Here is a 24,787-nt window from a genome sequence, read left to right as displayed (position 1 = left end):
GAGTGAGTCAGGATTTCCATGCCTCTTTAGTAAGCAGATGGCTTCATGAGACTACTCAGGAGCCAGCAGAACGAGACTTAACTACATAGGACTGAACAAGCGGACAAGGGAAATTTTATGGTTGTTATTTGTTTGGAATACTGTGGGTCTAGTTTTAATGTTCTATTTGCTAGATTCATAAGGAAGCCTTTTGTCTTTCTTCTTGAGCCATCTGCAACCTATAATACTTGAGTGGATTCTGTTTTTGTAAACTGAACCAAAACATTTGAAATATCTGATTTTCACTGACCTTCAGAATTCAGAAACTCTTAATGCCTCCTCACTTATCTTTCTTTTTTAAAACAATTCTTTAGTGCTTAAAGTATTACATATAGTGTTACATATGTCTCCTTTATCCCCCACTGATGTCTCCGGCCACCTCCACCCCCCGGCACATGCCCTCAGCCCGCTAGTCTGTGTCCATTGGCTGTGCTTATATGCATGCATACAAGTCTTATGGTTGATCTCTTAACTACCCGTCCCCTGCCTTCTCTCTGAAGTTTGACGGTCTGTTCGATGCTTCTCTGTCTCTGTATCTATTTTTGATCATCAGCTTATGTTGTTCATTTTATTCCACAAATGAGTGAGATCATGTGATATTTATCTTTCTCTGACTGGCTTACTTCGCTCAGCATAATGCTCTCCAGGTGCATCCATGCTGTTGCGAATAGTAAGAGTTCTTTCTTTTTTACACAGCGTAGTATTTCATTGTGTAGATGTGCCACAGTTTTTTTGTGTGTGTGTTTTAAAATATATTTTATTGATTTTTTACAGAGAGGAAGGGAGAGGGATAGAGAGTCAGAAACATCGATGAGAGAGAAACATCGACCAGCTGCCTCCTGCACAACCCCTACTGGGGATGTGCCCACAACCAAGGTACATGCCCTTGACCGGAATCGAACCCGAGACCTTTCAATCCGAAGACCGATGCTCTATCTACTGAGCCAAACCGGTTTTGGTGTACCACAGTTTTTTAATCCACTCACCTGCTGATGGGCACTTCAGCTGTTTCCAAATCTTAGCTATTGTAAATTGTGCTGCTATGAACTTAGGGGTGCATATGTCCTTTCTGATTGGTGTTTCTAGTTTCTTGAGATATATTCCTAGGAGTGGGATTACTGGGTCAAATGGGAGTTCCATTTTTAATTTTTTTGAGGAAGCTCCATACTGTTTTCCACAGTGGCTGCATCCTATTAGCAGTGCATGAGGGTTCCTTTTTCTCCACATTATCGTTTGTTGATTTGTTGCTGATAGCCATTCTGACAGGTGTGAGATGGCATCTCATTGTCTTTTTTATTTGCATCTTTCAGATGATTAGTGACTTTGAACATGTTTTCATACGTCTCTTGGCCTTCTGTATGTCCACTTTCAAAAAGTTTCTATTTAAGTCCTTTGCCTATTTTTTGATTGGGTTGTTTATTTTCTTCTCGTTAAGATGTATGAGTTCCCTATAAATTTTGAAGATTAGGCCATTATCAGATATAACATTGACAACTGTGTTATCCCATGCAGTGGGCTTTCTTGTTGATGGTTTCTTTTGCTGTGCAGCCTCCTTGCTTTTCATGATAATAGTATTTGCATGGGTTATATGCTCTCCATCTTTTTAAAATATATATTTTTATTGATTTCAGAGAGGAAAGGAGAGGAAGGGAGAGACAGAAACATCAATGATGAATATCATTGATCCACTTACACTCCCCACACTGGGGATGGAGTCAGCATCCTGGGCATGTGCACTGACTGGGAGTCAAACTGTGACCTCCTGATTCAGAGGTCGATGCTCAACCACTGAGCCACACTGGCCGGGCTCCATCTTATCTCATTATAACTGTGGGGTATTTTGATTTCTCCTCTGAACTAGTCATACCATCTTGCATGTTCCCTCATTACTTAATAGATTCCATAAACTCTTTGATACAGAGTCACCTTATTCACACATGAAGTCAAAATTTTATCTTTTTAAAAAATATCCTTTGAGTTAATATATGTACAAGTAAGATGTTTCGAACAGTGCTTGGACCTAGTATTGGCTCAATAACTGTTAACTTTTGTTAAGTAACGTATTTTGATTATTTGCAATTTACAGGTGAGGAGAATGAGGTGCAGAGGAGGTAAGCAAACTTGGTTAAATGGCACAGCTTGTCAGAGGTGGAACAGATGAAAAGTCAGAAGTCAGGTCTGTCTGCCTTCAGAGACCTTTTCTTGTCCACATCCCTACCACACTCCTCTCCTACCCACAATCCTCTCTGGCTGTGCTTTTCTAACTCACTCCCTTTCCCTGCCCCTGAGTAAGTTATTCTAAGACTTCATAGTTGGAGTCTTTCTAGATTCTTCTGGGCTAGGTCAGCCTCACCTCCAACCTTGTGTCTCCCCCTACCAAGTTCATTCTTTAAACATGTTGCAATCGCCAATTTCTTCATCTAAACTTGCAGGGGTCCTCAAACTTTTTAAAGTGGGGGCCAGATCACGGTCCCTCAGAGAGCTGGAGGGCCGGACTGTATGAACTACTAATTCCTACTGTAACACCTCGGCTGCGCTCACTGCCCAAAAAACCTGGCGGGCCGGATCAGACTCCTCTGCGGGCCGCATGTGGCCCGGGCCGTAGTTTGAAGACGCCTGAAACCCCATACTACCAGGGGCCAAGGCTTGTCTATCAGCACCCAGCACAGAGCCTGGCATGCAGCCAGGGCCCACGTGCGAGCGCCAGAAGTGAGGCATCAGGTGTGCGTGGTGTTTGGCCCCTCTGGGGTGGAGAGTACGATGCTTTCTGGAACTGCCTGGAATCCCTCTGCTCCTCTGTTCTCTGGCAGCTCCACACGCCCTGGGCTCCTGGGCTCTCTAAGTACCGACCCTCCTCAAGAGGATGCCCGGAGCCACTAGCCTCTCATGACCCGAGTTTCTGGTTTTTGTGTGTGTGTGTGTGTTTTTCTTTTTTTTTTCTTTTCCAAATCAAATTCCAGAAATGCAGGTTTAAAAATAGCCAAGAAATGCAATCTTCTCCACCAAGTCGCTTGGCAAAAACAAATCCTCAACGAAGACCAGTGTGCAGTCTCGCTTCACACTTACTCATTTTCAGACGCCAACTCAGCTCTGTTTTGGGTGGGTAGGGAAAGGGGAGGCAGGATTCCGGGGGGGGGGGGGGGGGGGGGGGTAAGAGTAAGGGCAGAGCAGCGGGGCACAAGCTGGGTTGGATGGCAGGGCCGACCGAATGGCAGGCACACGCCCTTTGCAGGAGGACAGTTGCTTTGAGACTGCTGTGAAGTCCCATTTTCCTTGGAGTCCCAGCTAGCTGGTCCCCAGCCCTGGCCTGGGCAGCAGATCAAAGCAGCCCTGGAAAGCGGTCTCCGCTAGCTATCCGGAATTCACTCTCCTCCCCTGGAGAAACATCAGCTTCTGCTAGAGCGAGCCTTTCCCCGTCAGGACTTAAAGAACCTGTGGGAGGAACAGGGAGCAACGTGTACGCTCCTGCTCAACAACAGCCTCAACGCCCTCCTCTTTCCTCCATGGGCTATTTTTTTACCTGTCATCTTTCTTAATGCCCGTTTTGTGGGTGAGAAAAATGTGTGATGGAAGAGAGGAAACTCAGGACCAGAGAAGGCCTGGAAAACTCAAATTTCATATTTCCTCCTCTTTTTGAATCAGCATTTATGTCCCTCAATGGGGTTTTCCTGCATATGCTTGTATAACTCCCTTTTAAAACAATTTTTGCTGTTTTTTCCTTTCCCTGCCCCTGGGTGAGTTATTCCAATGACTACTTTCCCCCTCAAAAGAGAGTAGTGGACAGGAAAAAGTGGTCGTGTGGTCTGTTGGCTACAACGCCGAGTGGAGCCAGGAGACTTTGGTTCTATTCTGAGCCTTTTTGGAAACAGGACGAAGGAGAAGGACATGAGCCCTGCCCTTTTACGGGAGTCCCCGGGACCCCATGCCAGCAGGAGGAAGTTGCTTACTACCAATCAGAAGGGGACCAGGAGTAGCATTGATGAAACAGCTGCAAAATGCCAGGTCCTCTCCTGACCAGCTCACTTCATTCCCACAACCTGGTAAGAGAGGTGTCTGTGGCCCTAACCAGTTTGGCTCAGTGGATAAAGCATTGGCCTATGGACCGGAAGATCCCAGGTTCGATTCCGGTCAAGGAGATGGACCTTGGTTGTGGGCACATCCCCAGTAGGAGGTGTGCAGGAGGCAGCTGATCGATGTTTCTCTCTCATCGATGTTTCTAACTCTCTATCCTTCTCCCTTCCTCAATAAAATATATTTAAAAAAAAAGAAAAAGAAAAAAAAAAAAGACAGGCTTCTGTGATTCCCATGTTACAGATGAGGAAATGAAGGCGCAGAGAGATGTGATGAGTTGCCCCAGGTAGCACAGCTTGTCAGTGGCAGCTGGGCTATTTAACTTGACTATGAAGTCTGCCAACCCTGCTTTATTCATCAAGTTACTCAATTTATTGAGCATCTATCATGAGCTTCCCTCCCCCCACCTCCCACCCCACACCCCCCGCTGGTTATAATAGTGAGCAAAACATAGATCCCCTTTTTATTTATTTATTTATTTATTTATTTATTTATTTTTAAAATATTATTTATTGATTTTGTACAGCGAGGAAGGGAGAGAGATAGAGAGTTAGAAACATCGATGAGAGAGAGTCATCAATCAGCTGCCTCTTGCATACCCCCTACTGGGGGTATGCCCGCAACCAAGGTACATGCCCTTGACCAGAATCGAACCCAGGACCTTTCAGTCCGACGCTCTATAATATAGAGTCTATATATTGAGCCAAACCGGTTTCGGCTAGATCCCCTTTTTTTAATGGAGCTTATTTTCTACTTGGGAGTGGATGGAAGAAGAATAAAGACAGAAAATAAACATAATAAATAAGTAAATTATGTAACACAACAGGTTTCACATGCTAAGGACAAAAGAAAAATTAGAGCAGGCTCAGGGTATTGGGAGGGCTGGAGACACAGTTGTGCGTTTAAATAAGGTACTCAAGACAGGCCTCCTGGCAGAGGTGACATTTTCATGAGGACTTGGAAAGAGATGTGAGAGTTGGGAATGCTGATGTTAGAGGGAAGACTATTACTGTCAGAGAGAATAGTCAAGTCAGTGCAAAGGCCTTGAGGTGGGAGGTTGCCTAGCACCACTGAGAAATAGCTAGGAGGCCAGGGTACTTGCAGCAGAATAAGCAAGCAAACCTTACACAGAAAAGGGCTACTCTGCCTCTTGTGCTGAGATTAGACTGCGGAGGAGCAAAGAAGAAGCAGGAAGAGTGGGGAGGGGCTGTTACAATTACTAGGTGAGAGACCCTGGTGGCCAAGGCCAGGCTGGGGGCAGTAGAGGGGGTGGGCAGTGGTCAGATTCTGGATTTATTTTGAAAACAGAGTCAATAGGATTTCCTGATGGATTGCAAGAGAAGTGTGAAAGGGAGAGGTGTCAGGGCACTTCCAAGGTTTCTGCTAGAAGGAGGGGCTTCCATCTGCTGAGTGGAGAGGCTTTGCGTCGTGGGGCAGATCTGGGCAGGGAAGGAAGATCAGGGATTGGGTTTGGGACATGGTGAGTTTGAGATGTGTAACTTCTGTTCACACGGGGCCAAATAAATATATAACATTCGGAAACATGACTGTAGGGACCCATTTATGGGGTACCTCCAGACAAACCAGCCAGTTTCCGGATTTCCCCAACCCGCCTTTCTCTAAACTAGCTCTTTTTAACCCACGGTTTTGTAAACTTGGATGGAAAAAAACATTACATCTTCTTTTTTCACTAACCTCTGACTAGAATATAGCATTTCCTTCTATTATGAATGTAGGTAGCAAACCCCAGTAGCCTTAGCAGGACTAGCGACTATCACCAACAAGAATCACAGATATATATATTTTAAATATATTTTATTGATTTTGTACAGAGAGGAAGGGAGAGAGATAGAGAGTTAGAAACTCGATGAGAGAGAGTCATCGATCAGCCGCCTCTTGCACACCCCGTACCGGGGATGTGCCCGCAACCAAGGTACATGCCCTTGACTGGAATCGAACCCAGGACTCTTCAGTCCCCAAGCGGACGCTCTATCCATTGAGCCAAACCAGCTCCGGCAGAATCACAGATATTTTAATTTCACGTAACAGGTACCGCAGGTGAGCCTAAAAGGTCTTTGATCTTCATCACTTCTTTGAACTTATGGAAGTTATTGGACTTGCTACTAGGTTTTATGGTTCGATGCATTAGCAAGCACATCTATTACATAAATTTGAAATTAGCCTCTTGTCAGTTTTAGATATTGCAAATATCTTGTCATCTGTCTGTTAACTGTCTCTCAAAGTCCTTTGTTGAGCAGAATTCCTCAATTATTATATGATGTAACCAAAATAATAGATTTTTATCCTTAAGAATTTGTCCCTGGCCCCCAGATCCCAAAGTTACCCTTTCACATTATGTTCTTTCTCTGAATATACCTGTAGTTTAATCTTCCATCTTTGGGTCTTTAATCCTTCCAGAGTCCACTATGAATGTGGGTATTATGATTTTGTTCCCTTTTTCTCTGTATTATGAGCCAGCTTTCCCTACTTGTTTTGAACTCTCGATTTCTGCTCTCACCACTGTCTTAAGATGCCATGTCTGCAGAGCATTATCGACCTCTTAATAGTCTCACTCTATGGGTTTTTTAAAAATCACTGTTCACCTTGTCCTCTATGCAGTTCTAGGAACTTTGGACCACTTCTGGAAGCTCTGTGTGCATGCCCTTTCTAAACTTTTTATTCTTGTCTGCTTTTTCTTACCTTTTTTTTTTTTTTTTGTCTCTTTCTCCTCTTTCATCCCGAGGGCTTTGCTGGCTTAACTTTCTCTTGCAGCTCTTAACAATGGGTGTAATTTAAGTCTCTATCCTTGTCTTTATTTTTATCCCTTGTAATTCCATCTTTGAGAAATTCATCCATTTGCAAGATTTTAATACCTCCAGGTGGGTATTTCAATATCGCCAGCAAACTCAGCCCTGACCTTCTTGTGAATGCCAGTGACCAAGATCAAACTCAGAATTGGACATGAGTTAGAACGTCTAAATTCAAATTAATCTTAACTGTGAAAGTAATTTTATATGATTCGCCTGTATTTTATACACTTCCAAATCCTCCAATGTTCTAGCACAGTACCTTCTATGTATACACTGAGTGGCCAGATTATTATGATCTCTGAACGCATAATAATCTGTCCACTCAGTGTATATCGTATATAATAAAAGGCTAATATGCACATTGTCCCCTTGACCAGGAGTTCAACCAGCAGATAGGCTGGCCAACTGCCCATGTCTCCTCCCCGTGGCCAGGCTGGCCAGACCCCACCCATGCATGAATTCATGCACCAGGCCTCTAATATATATGTTACATATTCAGAGATCATAATAATCTGGCAACTCTGTATTTATTCAACAAATGAGAAGATCTTATATGTTTAGCTATATTAAAAGTCGAAGTTGAATTTTTTGGTTCAAATATTCATGGTTCAGAAGATCACTTCACATTTTAGAGCAAGGTTCAGCTATTAGCTTTCTCCTTCCTTTGGAAGGGAGTGGCTGTCGCCTGGTTGGTCACAACCGACTATCTTCAGTGTTCCTCTCACTGAGGTAGACTAGGGAGGGAGGAACAGGGTTGGCACTGGCCAGAGCCATAGTCATTGAGCTATACTGGCAAGATCATAGTTTGGGAGTCAGAAAGACCTGCATTGAAATTACATACCCTCCGCTTATGAAGGCCTAGTTTTCTTATCTATAAAATGGATTAAGAAGGGTCAACCCAGATGGCTATGAGAGAATAAAAGAAACAACACATGGAAAGTGCCCAACAGGTGCTAAAAGGAATTGGGGGTCCCCTTCTCTTCTCCCTTTTTGCATCCCTTTCTTAAAGCTGAAGACTGGAGAGCTCTCAGGATAAACAGTCCCTATTATGAGCGCCCTGCACAGGGCGAAGTCAGACAGGAAGTCTCCTTCATCTGCACAGCTTCCCTTGCAGCTATAAAGTAGGTTGAGGGGACTACAGTCGTCTCCCCTTTACACTTTAAGAATTGGAAGTATCAAAATCCCAACAGCATCAAATAAGCACTTTCCAGTTTACAACAGCTCAGAGCTCAGACTGTTGTGCAGGGAGCTTAGTCTTAACTTTTCAGCTGGCCAATGAAGTTTGACGATGTCAAACTCTCCATCCACCATGACCCTGCTAACTGACCTGGGCGGCACATTCAAGTCGCTGCAGGGATGAGATTTAAAGTCACCACAAGCATCCCCAGTTTGTCTTGGGAGTCCTTCCAGGCCACCTCCTTGTTTTTCCACCCTGCTTACTCCTTACTCGTAAATTTCTTGGTCTTCAACTCTCTTTGTTTTGGCTTCATACTATGGTTCGTATCCTCCACCCATGTCTTTGCTGGATGGCCCTCTAGGCTTGACTCACTCTTCTGGCTCTCAACAACCACATGGATCCAGGCCATTACTTTTGGTCTTTGTCCTTCGGTCTCCCACACAGCTCCCATGGGTAAGAAGCAGTCCATCTGTTGGATCTGCTGGATGAGCCCCACCCCTCACCAGACCACAAGGGTCATGGTGGCCTGCCAGTTTGAAGGTGGCAAAATAAAAACTTTGCTACCCCCCCCTCCCCACTTTTTAAAACCATGCCAAAACAGTCCAAAAAGTGCAAACAAATGTATTATTTATTTATTTTAAAATGTATTTTTATTTATTTCAGAGAGGAAGGGAAAGGAAGAGCGAGAGAGAAACATCAATGTTGAGAGGGAATAATTGATTGGCTGCCTTCTGCACGCCCCCTACTGGGGACCGAGCCCACAACCCGGACATGTGCCCTTGACTGGAATCGAACCTGGGACCCTTGACTCCGCAGGCCAACACTCTATCCACTGGGCCAAACTGGCCAAGGCTGTATTATGTATTAAATCAGAAGAAAACAGCAACCCGTGACCACACTCAATGAAATGGAGAGAGGAAGTGCAAAGCACTCCAGGTGAGTCTGAGGAACACCAGGCTAGACCTTAAAGACAATAGAGGATTCATCTTATGCATTTCTTTACCCCCAGAGCTTAGCACAGGACTGGCAAATTAAATCCTCATCCAATACTTCCTGAATGGATTACATCATTTTATATGTACCACATAACATACATTATATGTAATACTACCAGCATATGAAGACATCTTTTACCAAAAGGAGAACTGTTAGAAATGTTTACTACATTGCTAATGGAGCTGCCATTGTTTCTATGAGAGAGAGAGAGGGCCCTTCGAAACCCATATATGGAGGAAGGGAACTCTAAGCAGTACCCTTGCCCTAATGTTTGGCATTTCATTGCTCCAGATATTTTTAAAAATTCACAAAATCTGCTCTCTCATTAGCTCAGTTTTCCTTTTTCATTATTTTAATGTGAACTTGATTCCTACGGAGGTCAGGACTTGATAATTACATTCAGCCCTTTGCAATTATTCGTGAAGAACCAGGTAACCGCACTGACATTTAATATTTAATTGTTTTTGATCAGCATTAATTAGTTACAGATGTACACCAGATTCCCATTTAATTAAATACTCTTGGGAACATATTGTAGACTCAGGGATTCTAACCACATCAAAAAGTAAATGTTCAACTTTAAAAGTTAGGCCCTAGAGACCCAGGCATCCATGGAAAGGAAATTCCAGATGTCTAGCAATCTCCCTCTTTGCTCAGAAATAACCCTCCTACTTGCAGCCTCCTGGAATCTAAACTCTTCGTGTTTCTGCTGGGAACTTCCAGGCTGTGGCCATCTCTTCTCATCCCTTCTTCTCACATCATCAGTGTTGCCCTTTCCACTGAATCATTTCCATCCACATACAAACATGGGTAATGTCTCCCATCCTACAAAACCCGCTATTGACTCCACTCCTTCTCAAGCTATTGCTCTTTTCTTTGTCCCTCTTCGGAGAAACACTCCTTGAAAAGGTTGTGTACACGTGCTATTTCCAATCTTTCTCTTCCTAGTCTCTCTCAAACCCACTGTCTTCAGACTTTGGCTCTGATCCCTCTTAAGAGGCTGTCCTTGTCAGTGTAACCAAAATAACCTCGATGCTAAATTCAATGGCCAGGTCTTCATGTTCATTTGGCCCAGTTCATCATGTTCTCTTCCATGAAACATTTTCTTCATTTGGCTTCCAGGAAGCCATTTTTATTTTTGGTTTTCCTCCCACACATGATCATTCCTTCTCATTCTCCTTTGCTGATTCATCCTCCTCTCCCCAGCCTCTAAATGTTGAGTGTCACCAGGCTCAGTCCTAGGTCTAACTTTCTCCTTTGGCCATACTCACCCCATAGGCGATCTTAGAGAAGCATATATATACATTGAACTCCTCGTTTTTATCTCCAGTACTGACCTCTCCCCTGCTTACTCTGCATTTCCACTTGAAGGTTGGCTTAACCTGGGTTCCTTAGAAATCAGAGCCTGAGGCAAATCTCATACATGGGCATACTCTATTTAAGAAGTGCAATTGCAAGGCAGGAAAGGAGGGAGAGGGAAATTAGGGACGAGGGAAAGCAAAAAACACGGGGTACGTTCTTTTTTTAATTAATTAATTAATTTATTTATTTATTGGGGGGGGGGGGGTACGTTATTAACCTAGTCACAGATTCACAAGAAAACACAGCGAGTGGCCAGGTCACGTCGGAACATCTCCAGAGGGCGAGGGTAGGATAGGTGAGACAGCAGAGCTTTGGTGCTGCCTCTTGGGAAGGAGAAGACATATTTCTTGTCTGTGAAAGGAAAATAGAATTCATCTGTTGCTCCTTTTCATCTCTTGTGTCACAATGATAAAAGTTTACTCCTGCATCTCTGGGTTGTAGTCTGTGACCTTTTTAGGCTCCTTGGAGATGCCAGTTCTCCCAGCTCTGGTTCAGAATGTAAACTGGGCTCAGAAATGTTGGAAGGAACCATAGCCTGTGTGTCTGATCACTTGGGTCTGTGCCTGGAGCTTTTACATAATGCAGGTGAGCTCGAATCTGGCCCTTGCCTGGTAGTCTTACCAGGAGACCGTTATTTGTGGTGGCCAGGGCTCCTCTTTGAGTAAGCAGTCAAGGGGGTTAGGAGGAGAGGGGGTTGAGGAAATATGGGGAAGCACATAAATTGGGTCTACTAGGCAGCTCCAAATTTAACCTAGCCAACATTGAAATCCTAATTCTGTTCTCCCTTACAAACTTCTTTCCCCATTTTTACCATCTCACTGTTACTCCCATCTTTCTGTTTGCCCAAAACCCACATCTTAGAACCATTCTTAACTCCTTTATTTTTCCCTGCCTCAAACCCCACATCTCATCTTTCAGCAAATCCAATGTTTTACCTTCAAAACTTTCCCAGAAACCATCCTCTTCTCACTGCCTCCTTTTCCATCATTCTTAGGTGATTGAAATAGTCTTCCTACCTAGCTCTCTGCTTTTGCCTCTGTCCTAACATTCTCAATACAATGGGCAGAGATGTCCTTATCAAACACAAGTGAGACGGTGTCACTCCTCTCAAAACTCTCTAATGTCTTCCCAACTCACTCAAAGTAAAACCAAAGTCTTTGCCATGGTATACAGGGTTCTATACCACCTGCTTCCACCACCCCTCTGACTTCATCTCCTGTTTGCACACTCTGTTCCAGTCATACTGTGTCAAGCAGACCCCACTACACTCCCATGGCCTTTGTACTTGCTCCTTGTGCCTATAAGATTCTCCCTTCAATTATCTGTATGGCTTGCTTTCTCAGTCCTTCAGAGCCTTTAACTATTTCCACTTTTTTTCAGCTAGAGAAGGCTCCATGGCGGAAAGAAGGGGATGAAGGATGGAAAAGATAAAGGAAACAGAAGGAAGAAGTGACCTCTTCAGGAGCTTGTTGGGAAACCCAACACAATTGCAGGAATAGTTTGGCCAACAAGGAGACCTTATATATGGGAGAGGAACAAAAGACTTGAAGATGGAGTGAAACTGTTCTCAAAGACTTTGAATGTTCAGTAAGGAGCTAAGTGATTTTGCCATAGGCATAGGCATCCAACTGAGAATCAAAGTCAGTTCATTCACATTTCCACTGAAAAATGTCTTCCAACCAGGGCCTCTGTATCAGTGTTTGTTCTAGTGGTCTAACCAGGTCCACAAAGGAAGCAAGAAAAACCAGCATTGACAAAGGAGCAGCAGAGCTCAGAAAAATGTATGTCCCTGAGAAGAATTTTCCAGTGAAAGTTGATGGGAGAAGATGGTCTTCCCTAAAGCCACTGCTTGAGAGTTTACATATCCCACTGCGGGTTGGAAATGGGATTCCAAACCAACCCAACAGGAAGAACAGGGGAAGGTGGGCATTCTCTTTTGACACTTAGGCCTACCTGGCTCAACCTCTCAGATCTCTTGATAACCAATGTTGTGAGGTCAAGGAGGTCAGTGAATGTGGGTGCCACTGCCCTCTGCTGGAGGGACTGGCATCCTCCCCAAGACTTGTATTTGGCTCCAAGTCAATAGTTCTTTCTTTTTCTTTTCTTTTTTTTTCTTAATATTTTTTAAAAATATTTTATTGATTTTTTACAGAGAGGAAGAGAGAGGAATAGAGAGTTAGAAACATCGATGAGAGAGAATCATCAATCAGCTGCCTCTTGCACACCCCCTACTGGTATGTACCAGCAACCAAGGTACATGCCCTTGATCGTAATCGAACCTGGGACCTTTCAGTCCGAGGGCCAATGCTCTATCCACTGAGCCAAACCGGTTTCGGCAAAGTCAATAGTTCTTAACCTTCTTTGAATTCTGGTGTCTGAGGAAAAGCTATAGACTCAAGGCAAAATAAGTCAAATACCATATTGACTGTATGATTCTATTTATGGAAAGTTTAAAAACAGGTAAAATTAAACCATATTGTTAATGAGTAACAAAGAATCAGGATAGCAGGGAGGAAGGGCTATGATCTGACCAAGGACACACTGGAGAGTGGGCTTCTGGTGTGCTAGGGATGTTCATTTTAAAACAATTTATTTGTTGCATTGTATTTGTTTTTAGCACTTTTCTGTATGCTTGTTATAATACCTACACGTGTAAAAAAGGGGGGAGGGGCATCTGGACTTTGGAACCAAACAAAGAAGCTATTTGACTCTGGACACATTATTGAAGGTGCAAAATAATATAATCTTTCTCTTGGAGAAAGATGATATGAAACAAGCAAAAAAATGTGAATCTCTCTTTAAGAATTAGTTTTAAAAAATAAAAGAATTAGTTTTTCATTGAAGAGAAACTGAAAAAAAAATCTCACTGGAATCTAAAAGTCCTTTAAACAGGTGTTATGCTATAAAATATTCTAATCTGTGCTAATGAAGCAGGATTTACAACCTAGTAAACTAAACAAAGAGCTTATGTTGAGTTGATTAATCAGCTGGGACTAAAATCCATGTACTTAAGAGACAGTTTTTGCTTTTTCATTTTTCTTTGCTCCAATGTAAAAAGATGCTGGCTCTCTTATTGTGAAATTGCTTTATTACAAGACTGTCTCAACACACTTGAAATGCAGCTTCTATTTTTGTGAAACTTGTTCCATACACGTTAGAGAATTCCTAATCCTACCTAATAAAATAGTAACATGCAAATTAACCATCACTCCACTATACCCACAAGCCATGCCCACCAGCCAATCAGAAACAAGTATGCAAATTAATCCCAACCAAGATGGCTGAGGCCACAGAGTGAGCAGGAGGCTTGGGTTTCTCTAGAAATGGAGGAAGCCAAGCTTTCCACACACCCTGGTTGGCTCAGGCCTCCATTCAAGGCTACAAAGTTTCAATTATAGGAGATAAATAAATCCCAACAAAAATGGCTGTAGCCACCGAGCAAGCAGAAGGCTTGGCATCACTCAAGGCTACAAAGTTTCAATTATAGAAGATAAATAAATCCCAGATACCAGGGCCTCTACTTGGATTGCCAGGGGGTGTGGCCGGCCTGCAAACCATCACAGGCCCCTCACCTAGGCCATGACATGCCCCAAGGAAACCCCCACCCTGACCTGGGACACCCTTCAGGGCAAACCAACTGGCCCCCACCCATGCACCAGGCCTTTATCTTATCTAATAAACGAGTAATATGCAAATTGACCATCACTCCAACACACAAGATGGCTGCCTCCATGTGGTCAAATATGGCTGCCCCCATGTGGACACAATATGGCTGTCATAAGATGGCTATCATGGCAGGGCAGTTGAAAGGGACCAGGCCTGCAAGGGAGGGCAATTGTGGGAGTTCAGACCAGCAGGGGAGGGCATTTGGAGGGACCATGCCTGCAAGGGAGGGCAGTTGGGGGCAATCAAGCTTGCAGGGGAGGGCAGTTAGGGGAGACCAGGTCGGCAGAGGAGGGAAGTTGGGGGTGACCAGGTCTGCAGGGAAGAGCAGTTGGGGGGCGGGGGGAAGATCCAGGCCTGCAGGGGAGGGCAGTTAGGGGCAAACAGGCTGGCAGGGGAGCAGTTGGGAGCCAGCAGTCCTGGATTGGAGTGGGTGCAGGCTGGGCTGAGGGATACCCATGCCCCTGTGCATGAATTTCATGCACTGGGCCTCTAGTGATAATAATGACTTATGCAGAGTCCCAACTGGGAACCAAGCACTACTTCAGGCAGATTGCAGTTATTGAAACATTTTGACACGATACTATCATCCTTTAAATATTTCTTTACGCCCTAGCTGGTTTGGCTCAGTGGCTAGATCGTGGGCCTGCCGACTGAAGGGTCCTGGGTTTGATTCCGGTTAAGGGCACATGCCGGGGTTGCGAGCTTGATCCCTAATAGGGGGCATGCAGGAGGTAGCCAATCAATGACTCTCTCTCCTTGTCCTTTCCTCTCTGAAGTCAATAAAAATATATATTAAAAAAATAAAATAAATACTTCTTTACTTTGTGACACAAAAAGTTGTTCTAGGGTCATCCTATATTTTCTTTTCCAGCCCTGGATTCTCAGTTGTTTTTCCAAAGAGCCCTACCATTCCTTTAGTAGAGAATGGTATTTAGAGCCAAGACCTAAGCTTGGTTATTGCTACAGGCATTGCCTTTAGAACCTCTCAGCAAACAAGATCAGAAAACACACACACACACATACACACTTTTATATCTATTTCTATTATATTAAGTGCCATGCGTTCATACTCATACATTGAATTCCAATCCAGCAGCAAAGAGTTCTTTCAAGCTTTTCCCCTTTTCATATTTGTATCTCCTTTCTTTAGCACCAAGATATCTGTTGTTGTTTTTTTTTAAACATTTTGAATGTAACAAATTTATAATGTGTGTTTTGCTATTTTTAAAAAATATTGTTCTCACTTGTATTGGTCTTTGTTTTCCAAGAACTATCAAAATTCCAGAGTTTTATTTTATTCACTCAACCAACACACATTTATCAAGCAAATACCATGTGTCAGATAATGTTCTCCGACTAGGGATTCAGCAGTGAATAAAACATCGTATTGGGAAAGGAACCACGGAAAGAGAATGATAGATACAGAGCTAGGAAATGGCAAAGCTGGGATCTGAACCCAGACAGCCTGGCTCCAGAATTCATACTATACCATCTGCCTCTGATTGCTTTTGTAATTTGCTCTCTGCCTTCCACAAAACTTTACAGCTCTCATGAATCCAATAAAAATGCCTCTGTCCGTTTCTAAATCTATGCAATGCATCTTCCACATTACTTAATTTCTCTGATACTGTTTCCAAATCTGTAAAAATACATTAATCTCAACCTGCTGTGAGGATAAACGAATTATATGAGATGCCTGGTGCTACTTGTGACACATCAGAGGTATTTAGTGAAGTTTCCTTTTCCATTTCAGCATCAATGCTGCACTATAAAGTTCTTCCAGGACAAAGACTTTTTTCTCTTCCTCATTCAATCAAACACTTGTTTATACATCCATTTATTCTTACATTTATTCAAAAAGCATTTATTGAAAATCCAATATATACCAGGTTCTTTGCTAGTTGTGGGGGGTCCAGTAAAGCACAGCCTCCATTCTCTAGGAGCTCACAGTCACATCCAAGAGACACACAGTTGCTATACAATCTGACTTGTAGGTCAGATGAGCGTTAGAAGAAGGGCAGCCATCGAAGAGGCCTTCTTGAAAGAAGGGGCTCCATCATAGCAAAGACTGATGCAGCAGTTCTGCTATTAAAAGTTGCCAAAGATAGCCCTAGCTGCTTTGGCTCAGTGGATAGAGCGTTGGCCTGTGGACTAAAGGGTCCCAGGTTCGATTCCAGCCAAGGACACATGACTGGGTTGCAGGCTTGATCTGCACCCCTGCCCCCAGTAGGGGCTGGACAGGAGGCAGCTAATCAATGATTCTCTCTTATCATTGTTTCTATCTCTCTGTCCCCTTCCCTTCCTCTCTGAAATCAATAAAAATATATTATTTATTTATTTATTTATTTATTAATATATTTTATTGATTTTTTACAGAGAGGAAGGAAAAGGGATAGAGAGCTAGAAACATCGATGAGAGAGAGAGTCATCGACCAGCTGCCTCTTGCACACCCCCTACTGGGGATGTGCCCACAACCAATGTACATGCCCTTGACCGGAATTGAACCTGGGACCTTTCAGTCCACAGACCGACGCTCTATCCACTGAGCCAAACTGGTTTTGGCTAAAAATGCATTTTTTAAAAAGTTGCCAAAGATAGACTAAACAAATGAATGTGTGAATGAATTTTATTCAGTTCAACAAATATTTCATAGAAGATCTGCATTGCACTCTGAACTGGGAGTATACAGGTGAGAAAGGGGCAGCCCAGGCGCTTAATGAGCTTCTAGTTTTCCTGGCAGATATAGACTTCTATAAGGAAATATTTCAATGCAACGTAGCAAATTATAGGAGTAGGCAAGCTCCTGTGACAACAAAATGATGAAGGGGGCTCTAAGGTCTTTTAAGGTAGGCTTCTTAGAGTGAACTTGTTGAAGCTTCGATATATCCAGTAGATGAAAGGGAATCATCTAATCAAAGCAATAATATGGTCAAATTGGTATTTGTTTGTAGGATGGAGGATGAAAACGAGGAAGACTAAAATCAATGATACCAGCAAGAAGGCTGAATTATGGATGGGAAGCTTGGGGTAGACATTTGAATGTGTAGAATTTGACAGTTGTGCAGTTACTCAGAGCATTCATGGGAGGAGCCTTGTGGGGGGAAAAAACACCACTTTTAAAAATATATATTTTTATTGATTTCAGAGAGGAAGATAGAAACATAAATGATGAGAGAGAATCATTGATTGGCTGCCTCCTGCCCACCCCACACTGGAGATGGAGCCCGGCAAGTGCCCTAATCTGGAATTGAATCTTGACCTCCTGGTTCATAGGTCCATACTCAAGCACTGAGCCATGTGGGCTGGGCTGAACCACTCTTTAAGGAGCTGGCAAAGAAAAGGCAGCCCTGGAAGGACACCCAAGAGAAGAGTCAGAGGACCAGGAAAGACTGGTGCACTGCGTGTCCAAAGAAATAAAGAAAAGGCAGAGTCCAGGAGGATCAGGAAGGTGGGAGCAGTTGTGTCCAATGCTGTACCGAGTTCCAAAAAGCCTCCCTTTGGTTGGCAGTGGATGGCCTTTGCCAGAGCAGTTCCTATGTAAGTGGTGCAGGTGAAAGTCTCCTTGCAACAAACGAGTGAATGAGGGAGTAGAAAAAGTGAAGGTGAGGAAGTTAAATGAATGAATCAATCACGCGCAGTGCCCTCACTCGCCTTGGGAATTTCCAGGGCCGATGTCGGGAGTTGGTGCGGAACCAGGACCTTCCAGACAGGAATCTGGGTGCCAGCCAGGAAACCTGTCAGCCTCACGACCCTTAGGTAGGCGCGGCTCCAAGGTCAGGGTCACCTCGGGCCTCTCTGCAACCCGTCACCTTGACGACCAACTGAAAAACAAAACAAACAAAAACTGGTAGAAACGGAAGCAGTCAGATCATCTCGCGATATCTGGCACGCCGTCGCGCGTCTTTCAGGCCTGGGAACCGCGGGCGACTCTCGCGAGACTTGCCTGGAGTCGGAGCGCGGGGCCAGGCCGCGGGGAAAGCCGAGCTCAGGTGGGAAACATGTCGGAGTCCGAGCTCGGCAGGAAGTGGGACCGGTGCTTGGCGGACACGGTCGTCAAGATAGGTAAGGGCTTTTCTCCCCTAGGCTCCGTTGAGCCGGAGGGCGGAAGCGAAGCTCCGCGAGAGTCAGGCCGCCAGGCCTGTCCCAGCCCCTCAGGCCGGGGCGAGTTGCCCGAGCCCAGGCCGAGGTCACCCGGGCGGGCGGGCGGGCGGCGGGGGACCTGGGCCGTAGGCGCCTCGGCCTCGGCCTCGCCCGAGCGGGCGGAGTGCAGTTGCAGGCCTGCAGAGGGGGGTTGAGCTCTTGGAGTAAGAAAACGGTATGTAGGGCACAACCTTGTGCCAGCGGCTCCAAACCCTCCCTGGGGCCGCCTCTCCCGCGCCGCCTCCCACCCCAGCGGAAACCACGGTTCCTTCCAAAGAAGGTCATCGGGAGCACGTTGCAGACACTGCCAGCCCCTAACGTGAGCGGCTGTCATTCCCGAGTTGTAACCTGATTTATCGGCGTCGGAGTAGTCCAGGGCCTGAAACTGGAGACACGGCGATGGGGATCTGGAATGAGATTTGCCCTGGAAAGTGAGACATTGGCCCCTTTGTAGTCCTTGATGTAACTCCGTGGAGCCTTTTCACATGTGCTCAGGGACGACACAAATTATGAAGTCACTGCAGGGAGGGAAGGGGGAAGAGGGAAATTCCTTAACTGAGTGAGAATATTAAGGTGCCAGACACTGCTGGGTGCCCAGCTTTATACATTACCTCATACAGGTCATGAAATGGAGAAGGGATTTGTCCAGGGTCTAATAAATGGCAAAGTTGGGAGTTTATCCCAGGGTTTCTGGCTTCAGGTCCCATGGTCTTTTTTGATAATAATTTTTATTTTTGAATTTGATATTTTTGTGTGGAAATCTCGAGTATTTAGGAGGATTATTCTTGAATGAATATATAGGAAAATAAATGATTGTAAGCTTCATGAGAGCAGGGAATTTTTGGTTTCTTCATTGCTGTATCCTCACCCCCCGAGGAGAATGCTTAATAAACATTGAGAAGAGTGCATAAATGGAGTAATGTATCACAGATACCACTTCACCCTTGGATTTACTACTTACCAAATGTGTGATTTGGGACAAAGTTATTTAATTTCTTCATGCCTGTTTTTTCATTTGTAAAATAGCAATAAAAATTATTACTGTCTCAGAGTTGTTGTGAGGATTAAGTAAGTTAAAGGCTTGCATTTGACTCACTTATTAAGAATGAGTTAAGTTGTAAGTAGCCAAAGAAATATACAGTTTTTGTTAGTGTTAACAGTGTATATTTAGGAGAGAAGATGTAACACGTAGATATGAAATGACCAAACAGTACAGTGTAGTAGTTAAGTATGGGAGGTAGATGCCCAGCTGGTTCGATGGTTGAACCAGGAGTTGATTCCCAGTCCAGTTACATGCCTGTGTTTTGGGCTACATCCCCTGTGGGGGATCCTGCAGGAGGCAGTTGATCAATGATTCTCTTTTATCATTGATGTTTATATCTCTCTCTTCCTCCCTGAAATAAATAAAAAAAATATATATTTTTTTTTAAAAGAATGGGAGGTAGACAGAGCTGGGTTGAAATAACCCACTCCCATCCACAGCAGTTTTGTAGCTTTGGGTAAGGTATTCCTTAAATGGGGATAGAGACACATTTACCTAAAAGGATTATGGAGAGTGAAGGTCAGAAAAACATATAAGAGACTTAGCATGGTGCCTGGTGCTGTGTATTTAGTAAATGGTGGTAGTAATTACTGATATTAATATTGTTTTGCCAGTGATGATCAAGTGAGGCAGTGTGTAGTGTCATTGTCCTTCATGAGTGGGACATTGGTGGTGGGTATGGCATACACAGATGGAATAATGAAATGAAGCATGGTAATGTATGATTACAGATACAAATTAAAATGAGTAATTCAGACTCTTCGCTGTAGTACTATTATAAATCCAGTAAATGGAGTGATGGGTCAAGGTCATCCAGTAAGAGTCTGCAAGGGAAATGGCCTTTTAGCTGACCTTTGGAGAATGACTTGGACTTGGAAAGTCAGGGAAGATGGAAGAATTTGAGCAGAGGCCCAGTTGAACTTACATAGAGGAGGAAATTGAAGCATGGAAAGATTAAGTCTTAGAAGTGGAGGAGCTGGGTTAAAACCCAGACATGGTAATTTTAGCACCCCTGTTCCCCAGAGAAGCCTGGTTTAGGTGGAGTCAGAACTGTGAAATGTCTTGGAGAGGTTCTACTTTGTCTTCAAGGCTTTTGCGCTGCCCTTGACTTTTTCACATGCATTCTGTAGATTCAGCGCCTCTGTCTTACTAGTATATTAAGTCTATTACTTTCTGCTTCCAGGGCTCATTACACCTAGTCTGGTGGGGAATCATGGGATGGTTTTATTTTGTATTTTTTAATATCTTTTTATTGGTTCAGAGGGGAAAGGAGGAGGGGAGAGGAACTGAAACATCAATGATGAGAATCATTGACCGTCTGCCTCCTGCACGCTCCTTACTGGGGATCTAGCCCGAAACCCAGGTACATGCCCTTAATTGGAATTGATCCTGGGACTCTTCAGTCCGCAGTCTGATGCTCTGTCCACTGAGCAAACTGGACAGGGGATGGTTTTACTAGTAAACAAGAAATACTTGTCGAGCTCTGGGCCAGTCAGTGGGCAATAGAGAAGCAGAAGAATTTCACTGCCTTTCACAGGGAATTGATGTGCTATAATGAAATTTTTGTTATGATTGTTCTAGCAATGTTTTATACCAAACAGATTTAGAGTAGAAGAGACAAGCAGTATTGTAAATGTGAAGTGATAATGATCTGAACTGTTAGATTGGAAAGGAATATTTGAGAAACTCCTAACTTTTCTTCCCATTTATAAAATGAAATAGTATAACCAACTCACTTCCTAGACCAGCAAAGTGACAAGCACATAGCAGGAACTCAGTAAATGCTATTTTCTTTATTTTCACTCCAATTGGTTAACTTTGCTGATTTTTTACAGAGAGGAAGGGAAGAGATAGAGAGTTAGAAACATCTATCAGCTGCCTTCTGCACACCCCCCACTGGGGATGTGCATGCAACCAAGGTACATGCCCTTGACCGGAATCGAACCTGGGACCCTTCAGCCCTCAGGCTGACGCTCTATCCACTGAGCCACACCGGTTTTGGCTGATCTTCATTTCTTATAAAGATGACACCAAGGTTAGAACTTGGATAAGTGGTAATATTATTGATCAGAATTTGGAAGTGAAACAGGAGGGATGCCTGTGCACCTCTTTTATACCAAATAACAGATAAGTTTTAGTAACTGATTACATTTAGCAGGAGGAGACTACAGGGAGAAAAAAAAGGTCATGATTTTGGTTGCTTTTCTCTTACATAGTTAAATTTGAGGATGATAATGGAGAAGTTGAACGGGGATTTTTAATTTTGAGGGGGCAGCTGAGTTCCGATTTTGAGGGGTTTGTCTCATTAGTGCCGGACTTAGAGATAGGGCATAAGAGATGAAACATGGAAGTCTAATTTTGGGAGGCTTTATTTTACTACTCTGAGTAGTCTTTGGCACTGCAGGATGTACTTTTTTGTAGTGAGTATTTATTAGTTCCTGTTCTTTTAGGCAGAGCGGTAACAGAATTTTTAATATCTTTGCTACGTGCTTTCCTGGTACTTCAGAATGGAAATGGAGACTCAGGGAATAAGAAACCTGTCAAAAGAAAGAGATATTTTAGAATAGCAGTCGCCAACCGGTGGTCTTCCTCTTTCCCTCCCTTCCCCTTTCCTCTCTCTCCTTCCCTCCCGCTATTGTCTTCTTGATAGTAGCTATCTTAATGGGTATCTTGCAGTTTGATTTGCATTTGCCTAATGATTAAGAGTGTTGAGTATCTTTACATGTGCTTATTGGCCATTTATATATCTTCCTTGGAGAAATGTCTATTCAAGTCCTTTGTTAATTTAAAAATATATATATATATTTTATTGATTTTTTACTGAGAGGAAAAGAGAGGGATAGAGAGTTGGAAACATCGATGAGAGAATCATCGACCAGCTGCCTCTTGCACACCCCCTACTGGGGATGTGCCCGCAACCAATGTACATGCCCTTGACCAGAATCGAACCCGGGACCCTTCAGTCCGCAGGCTGACGCTCTATCCACTGAGCCAAACCGGTCTCGGCCCTTTGTTCATTTTTTAATCATTTTTTATTGTTGCGCTTTAGGATTCTCTATATATTTTGGATATTTTTTATTTTTTATTAGATTCATGGTTTGTAAATATTTTCTTCCATTATGTGAGGTGTCTGTAGATAGTAAAATTTATTGATAGTCTTTTGGTGGACAACGTTTTTAAATTTTCATGACCTTCAGTTTGTCTATTTTTCTTTTGTTGCTTGCGCCTTTGATGTCTGAGCAGGAAAAACTCGGTTTCTCTTTTATTCATGTACTCATAGTACTTCTGACATCAGATGTGTGGGTTTTCCACACCAGGCAATCCTCTGACACCAGCTGGGTTGGTGGCCTATAATTCAATTCTGATACAAACTTGGGTTAGCACAGACCCCACAAGTTAAGGGCTTTGTCCCATAAGACTGCCCCCACTTCAGATGCCAGTTACAAGTCCAGATTGTTACCTGTGCTTCTGACTGACTGGCTGTGGATCAGAGGTTCAGTCATTTGCTAGAATGGTTCACAAAACTTAGGAAAGCATCTTACTTACCTGTTTTCCCGAAAATAAGACAATGTCTTATATTAATTTTTGCTCCCAAAGATGCGCTAGGTCTTATTTTCAGGGGATGTCTTATTTTTCCATGAAGAAGAATATGGTACACATTTATTGTTAAATGAAAATAAAGGAAATTTATTACCTGTATATGGTACGGTAGTACGGTAGTTGTCAACACAAACCAGACAAACTGTGAATCCTACAGTATCAAGAATTTATTCATTTATTCAATGACAATCATGTCATCATCTTCTGGAACATCATCATAGCAATCCAGTTCCTGGATTTCCTGGTGAATTTCTTGTGACTCCGTTTCTTTCAGAATCAATGGACCAAATCTCTCATGTTTAGCAATAGCACTGTCTTTAAATGAGTACTTCTTGTCAAGGTAGCCTGCTCGCAGTGCATTTGCAATGCAACTATCAGTGATTTTCTCCCATGAATTCTTCACCCAACTCACAACTTCTTGCAGTTTAGGTTTCACAAAATTTCCACGCTGATTTCTCTCCATTCTATTTTCAATGTAGTCATTAATTTTCATGTGCAAATTGTCTTTGAATGGCTTGTTTATTGCAATATCAAGAGTCCGGAGATAGGCTGTCATTCCTGCGGGAATCATTATCTGATCTATTTTTCTTTCATGAAGAAATGTCTTCATGTCTTTAGCACTATGAGTGCTGGTTGCATCCCAGACTAGCAGGCCTCTTTGGCTCCTTTGTATAAAAGCGGCAGCATTAAATCAACCCACTTTTTTATAACTGCTTGTGTGGCCCAGGCTTTTTTAGTTTCAAGAATAAAAATGCCTTGCCGAAACCGGTTTGGCTCAGTGGTAGAGTATCGGTCTGCGGACTGAAAGATCCCAGGTTTGATTCTGGTCAAGGGCATGTACATTGGTTGCTGGCACATCCCCGGTAGGGGGTGTGCAAGAGGCAACTGGTCGATGTTTCTCTCTCATCGACGTTTCTAGCTCTCTATCCCTCTCTCCTGCTCTGTAAAAAATCAATAAAATATATTTTTAAAAAATAAAATAAAAACATCCAAAATACGTTCAATATTTTCCTTCTTGCCCTTAGAAATAATTAAAAGTGGGATTTTAGTGCTATCAGGACAAATTGCCAAAATACAGGAAACGTGCACTTTCATAAGCAGTGGAGGGAATGTACACCCCGCTGTTCAATTGTTGTTTGAGATGATTGGCCCATAATCACTGCAGTTTCATCCATAGCAATCATGTTGGAAAGATTGTATTTGGAGAAGTCAGCATCATCAATAAAGGACTTGAATGCAAGTGCTCGCTTAATAACTTGAGTATCTTCCAACCTAAACAATGTTGTAGTAGATCTTCTTAAAGACAGTTCACTTCACTGAAGGAAATTATCCAGCCAATGTTGTGATGCTTTGAAGTCTTCGGGGGCTATGTCAAACTGGTGCCATTGCAAGGGCAAATTCTTGAATCTGAGCCCTATTCACAACCAAAGCCTTTGCTCTCCTGTCAACAAACCATTCACAGATCAGGTCTTCCAGCTCAGAAAATAATGGTTGCTGACCTGATCCACACTTGCGCTTTTTAGCATTTCCCTTGTCCACTTGTTTAATGAGGTTACCGTACTCTGCTCGCCATTTTCGGACCAATCGGATACTCAACATCTTCTCTTTGCAGAAAGCAGAAAGATTTTGGCCCAAGAGTCTTCCACGATTCCTTTCTTGTACTCCACGGAGTAGCTTTTTCTTTTTGCGTTCATTTATAGGGGTAAAAAAAAGGAATTGGGGTATCAAGGTGGGGGGAGGGGAAATCACTTAAAATGATACAGGGGGGATTAGAGGAGGAATCAAAATGGCACAGGAGAATCAGAGGGGGGATTACCATTTTAGTAACCCCTTTTGATCCTCCTGTGTCATTTTGATTGCCCCCTCTGATCCTCCTGTCATTT

At 43.4% G+C, this 24,787-nt stretch overlaps 1 protein-coding gene across 1 annotated transcript in view; it reads left to right on the top strand.

The window, feature by feature from the left end:
• Window positions 1-18,027: 18,027 nt before the first annotated feature.
• MICOS10 (mitochondrial contact site and cristae organizing system subunit 10) overlaps window positions 18,028-24,787 on the top strand; it is a 32,951-nt gene continuing 26,191 nt past the window's right edge. Inside the window, exon 1 of the mRNA XM_036444315.2 lies at window positions 18,028-18,184. Coding sequence (XP_036300208.1) covers window positions 18,121-18,184 — 64 coding nt within the window. The 5' untranslated portion in view covers window positions 18,028-18,120. The remainder of the gene's footprint in view (window positions 18,185-24,787) is intronic.

Source organism: Pipistrellus kuhlii, unplaced genomic scaffold (assembly GCF_014108245.1).
Source record: "Pipistrellus kuhlii isolate mPipKuh1 unplaced genomic scaffold, mPipKuh1.p scaffold_m20_p_2, whole genome shotgun sequence".
Taxonomy (NCBI): Eukaryota; Metazoa; Chordata; class Mammalia; order Chiroptera; family Vespertilionidae; genus Pipistrellus; species Pipistrellus kuhlii.
Note: the sequence above shows the minus strand (reverse complement) of the source record. Positions and strands in the feature narration are given on the sequence as shown.